The sequence below is a fragment of the Poecilia latipinna genome, unplaced genomic scaffold (genome assembly GCF_001443285.1).
Source record: "Poecilia latipinna isolate Pla-1442-1.1 unplaced genomic scaffold, P_latipinna-1.0 Scaffold2647, whole genome shotgun sequence".
Lineage (NCBI taxonomy): Eukaryota > Metazoa > Chordata > Actinopteri > Cyprinodontiformes > Poeciliidae > Poecilia > Poecilia latipinna.
The window spans coordinates 60,016-65,021 of NW_015115263.1; the positions used below are offsets into that span (position 1 = coordinate 60,016).

Sequence of the window (5,006 nt, forward strand, 5' to 3'; positions counted from 1 at the left end):
CTAAGGATCAATAGCCCAGATTGATTATAAATTCCTGCTTCAAACCAAATGTTGACTTTTGTCAGTTTGAATTAAATCAATTTATTGTTATTTTGCTCTTTTTCCATTTACTTCATTCTGACTGTATGATTATCTTATTATTTTAATCAGGTCTGTTGTATTGATGTTTATCTCCTATTGATGGTTTATTGGTTGATTATTGGATCATGTGATGCTGCTTCATGTCTCCTTTGTCCTGTTTAAAGTCGTCTAGAAATAAAGCTGCTCTGCTATCAGCTTCCCTCCGTCGTCCATCCAGCTCCTTCTGTCAACGTCACAACTTCCTGCTACATCTGTCACAAACTCACAGGATTCCTGCTGCTTCACCTCAGACACTGGAGATGAGAAACAACCCAGGAAAGGAGGGAATACTTTGTTTACCTCACATTCACTCAGCTTGGAAAAATATTTACATATTATTTCAGATAATTTATTAAATTGATGCTGCTGTATTAAAATGTAACTGTTTCTGTTGGACTGAGCTCTAATATTTCAGTTCAGATTCATTTTAAATGTCAAACTGATTCCTGATTTTTCTACATCTGTTCATCTTTACAGGTTCATAAAGTTTGTGTTTTTATCAATGATGGTTTATTGATCATTTATGATCAGGTCAGAGATGTGGATGAACATCATTATTTAGTGAATTCAGCCTCAGTCTGTCTTGGACATAAAGACATTTTATCAGATTTTATATCTGTTTGTAGATATTAAGACATTTAATGATCCTAATATCAGAGTTTTATCAGCCTTTAGTCTCCAATCTGACCTTTGACCTTCTCTCTGCAGGTGTGGTTGGTGTCTGTGAAATGAACGCTGTGATTGGTTGGATGTGATGGTGGGAGGAGGAACTTCTGGTGCTTTTATAAAACACAGAAACTTTAACTGGACCAAACCACAGAAGAAGACAGCAGACTTTACCATGAAGATCCTCAGAGTGGATCAGTAGAATATCAGCATCTGTCTGCAGTTTAGTGGCAACACAACTTTCACATCACAAACATCAGATCCAGAATAAAACATGGTTTCTTACATTAATCGTTGTATTCTGCATTCAGGATCCTGTAGAAAACCACAGAGCTCCTTCACTCCAGAATCTTTCAGGTTGTTGNAACAGTACAATTCATCTGCTTGTCTCTTTACTTATTAGATAGGACTGGAGTGTCGCTGAGAGCCGTTGTTCTATCAGATAGCCATACGCTGTCAGGATAGCATACATGCAGTAAGCATTAAGAAATCCGACCGTCAGAGGAGTTGTCAGTTCACCATACGCAGCAAGTTATGATGAACATAAGTCATTAAATTGTTTTCAATGATAACTATATAGATATACATGTGTTGTCATGGTTTCAAAGTGTATTTAAAGCAGGTCTGGCTGCTGCTGGAGTCAGCTACAACACACGCCCGTGTAAAACTCACTTAACCGCTAAGTCAGGATGCCATACAACTGTTAATAACAAAGTGTATGATGATCTACGTCATGATTCTATTTTGCTGATTAAATAAAATCATATGGTAATGACTGCGTATACATGTCTGAGCTAAGCGTATGACTATCTGACAACCTATGCTGATCTGACAGAACACCGTTGTTCTATCAGATAGCCATACGCTGTCAAAATAGCAAACATTCAGTGAGTACCAGGCCTGCGCATGGGCATTAAGAAGTCCGACAGTCAGAGGAGTTGTCAGTTCACCATATGCAGCAAGTTCTGACGAAAATAAGTCATTAAATTGTTTTCAATGATAACTATATAGATATACATAAGTTGTCGTGGCTTCAAAGTGTATTTAAAGCAGGTCTGGCTGCAGCTGCAGTCAACTACAACACATGCCCGTGTAAAACTACTACTTAACCGCTAAGTCAGGATGCCATACAACTGTTAATAACAAAGTGTATGACGATCTACGTCATGATTCTGTGTTGATTAAATGAAATCTTATGGTAATGACGTGTCTGACAGATATAGCCGTGAGTTTGTGCTAAGCGTATGACGATCTGACAGCATATGCTGACCTGACGAAACACTCTTCTTTGTTCTTGTAATGCTCTGCATACACTACAGTACCTATCATTATTTTATTTAATTATGTACATTGATATTTTTTAATTAACAAATAAAACACAAGAACAAAAGAGCATGCACATTGCTCTTTGATTGTTTTCGTTCAAAGTGGCAGCTATAATGCTAGTCTGCCATGGTGTCAGACTACCTGGCTTCATGTAGTGGGAGAGAGGGTGAGAACAGTCACAATAAGCGCCTTGTGCATGGTTACTTCTTGCTTGTTGCTCCTTGGTCAGTGTTCATAGTTGAGCGTTATTTGCCATCTGGGCATTGCCTCAATTGCTATGTTAAATGGTACAGAGAGTGGTGGTTTCTGACATGAGCAATATAGGCAAATGCCCAGGAAGTTATCTTTTTAGGGATGGCACCAGACCACCGCTGATTGTAGCACAGAGATGGAAGATTTTATATCTGATTGTTTGTAGATATTAAGACATTTAATGATCCTAATATCAGAGTTTTATCAGCCTTTAGTCTCCAATCTGACCTTTGACCTTCTCTCTGCAGGTGTGGTTGGTGTCTGTGAAATGAAGGCTGTGATTGGTTGGATGTGATGGTGGGAGGAGGAACTGCTGGTGCTTTTATAAAACACAGAAACTTTAACTGGACCAAACCACAGAAGAAGACAGCAGACTTTACCATGAAGATCCTCAGAGTGGATCAGTAGAATATCAGCATCTGTCTGCAGTTTAGTGGCAACACAACTTTCCAGAATAAAACATGGTTTCTTACACTAATCGTTGTATTCTGCATTCAGGATCCTGTAGAAAACCACAGAGCTCCTTCACTCCAGAATCTTTCAGGTTGTTGCTGCTCAGGTTCAGTTCAGTCAGATGTTGGTTGGACTTCAGAGCTGAGGCCAGAGAAGAACAGCTGATCTCTGACAACCTGCAGCCCTTCAATCTGAATAAAGAATAAAAGATGTGAGCTGAAGCAACAGGATGCAGGTTAAAACTGAAATATGAACAAATTAATGATAAAAATGTAGAAAATTAATTTGACTGAATGTAAAAGAAACATGATGAACTGATGTTTAATATCTGATCCAGTAAAACTGGTTTATAGAGTCCAAACCAGCAGAACCAGAACATGTTATTATGACGTGTTAGAATATTTCAGTCGGGCCTTCAGTGGTTCTGGTCGGGAATTAAAATGGACTTTAAGAACCAAAGTGAGACATCAGAGCTGTTAATGAAGCTGCAGTGATTTAATGAAGCAGCTCATTTCCACAGTGACAGAAACCTGCTATTGAGAGGAACTGACTGATTTATCTGGAGGATCAACAGCTGCAATAATTACACTTCACTCATTCATAAACACATGAACACATGAGTGGAAACTGAACTGATTGATTTATCTGGAACCAGCTGCTGCTGACAGTTTTTATTCATGTTATAGTTTCTGGTTATGAAACATAACTGGTCTGGTTCTGGTTCTGGTTTTACTCTGGAGGAACTTTTCATTATTAATGTGAAGAAGAAAAGAGAAATAAATCAATCGGATCATCTGAATCTTTTCAGAACAAACTGAAACATCTCCATCATTAATTATCATCATTTGACTTATTAACTTATTTTTGTTCATCAGTCCAAAACATTTTAAAGTGAAAAATAAAGATCAATTTTCTCAAAGTCTGAAAAGGAAAATAATTCATTTACAAAGCAAAAATATTTTAGAAATTATATTCTGACATTTAGAGAGCAAATTGTTTTTAAAGAAAACAGAATAAGTGTGAAGATAAATAAATATTAATGAAAGATTTTATAGGATAAATAGAGAAAACAAACCTCAGACTCTTCACTTTACTGACTGAACTCTGCAGGATCTCAAGCACATTCTTCATATCAGAGTCTCCAGCTTCATATATGTAGATCTCACTTATTTCCAGTTCAGTCAGATGTTGGTTGGACTTCAGAGCTGAAGCCACAACTTCATATTCAGCCTCTCTGAGTTTACAGCCACCAAGTCTGTGATTAGAGAAGAAATAAAGTCAGTTCTGATTAAACTAGATAATCTATATAAACATATGATAACATTGATATCATCTGATGAACATCTGGCCTTCACATCAATTTACTGAGTTTGATCATTTCATAACAAACATCCTGGTTCTGGTTCTGTTCAAGGATCCATTTAATAGAGAAGCTGAGCAACAGGTTCAAATAGTTCAGGCTTCATGTTCTCACAGCTGAAGGTTTTAGCGGCGGCCATCTTGGCTACCTGTTAGCAAACCTCCCTGTTTCTTCATGCTGAGCTCTGACTGCTGCAGCAACAATCTGGACCAGAAGCTCTTCATCACATGACTTTAAACAGGATTTTCATTGGAAGATGAAGGAACGAATGAAACCAGTGGAGCTGATATCCTAACAGACCCAACATGGTGGAGCGGATGGAGATGATCAGAAAATAGTTTCTATTCATCCATTTTCTAGACAAACTTCAGCTCCTCTAGTTTGTCTGTGGCTCATTACAGCTGCTGTAGTTTCTGAACGTTCAATAAACGACAGAAATGGACGAATTACCTCGTTCATTTGTGAGTATAAGTCATTCACAACAAACATCAAAGGACAAATATATTTCATTTAACAAACAAATCACTCATATGGTGATAATTATGTGGAATTAAATTAATTGTCTAATATAAAAATATGAGTTTGGTTCTCTGCCATCTTGCTTTGAGCTCAGAGTCTGAGAGGCTTTTCCTCCATCAAACATGATATTTATATTTGTCTCTTATTTAGTGGAAATGTAGATATTGATGAGATTTTCTCCAAAATAATAACATTTTTCAACCTTTATAGCTCCACTTTTGAAAATGAGGCTCTAACATTCATGAATGACATTGAAATAAAATCCAGTCCAACATCTGGTTTGATTCCTCTGGATCCTGTTGGAGGAAAA

At 37.3% G+C, this 5,006-nt stretch overlaps 1 protein-coding gene across 1 annotated transcript in view; it reads right to left on the reverse strand.

Annotated features, from left to right (window-relative positions):
* Window positions 1-5,006, reverse strand: part of LOC106938630 (protein NLRC3-like) — a 20,043-nt gene that overhangs the window by 6,332 nt on the left and 8,705 nt on the right. Inside the window, exon 5 of the mRNA XM_015020749.1 lies at window positions 2,838-3,008. Within this exon, the coding sequence (XP_014876235.1) occupies window positions 2,838-3,008 (171 nt within the window). The remainder of the gene's footprint in view (window positions 1-2,837; window positions 3,009-5,006) is intronic.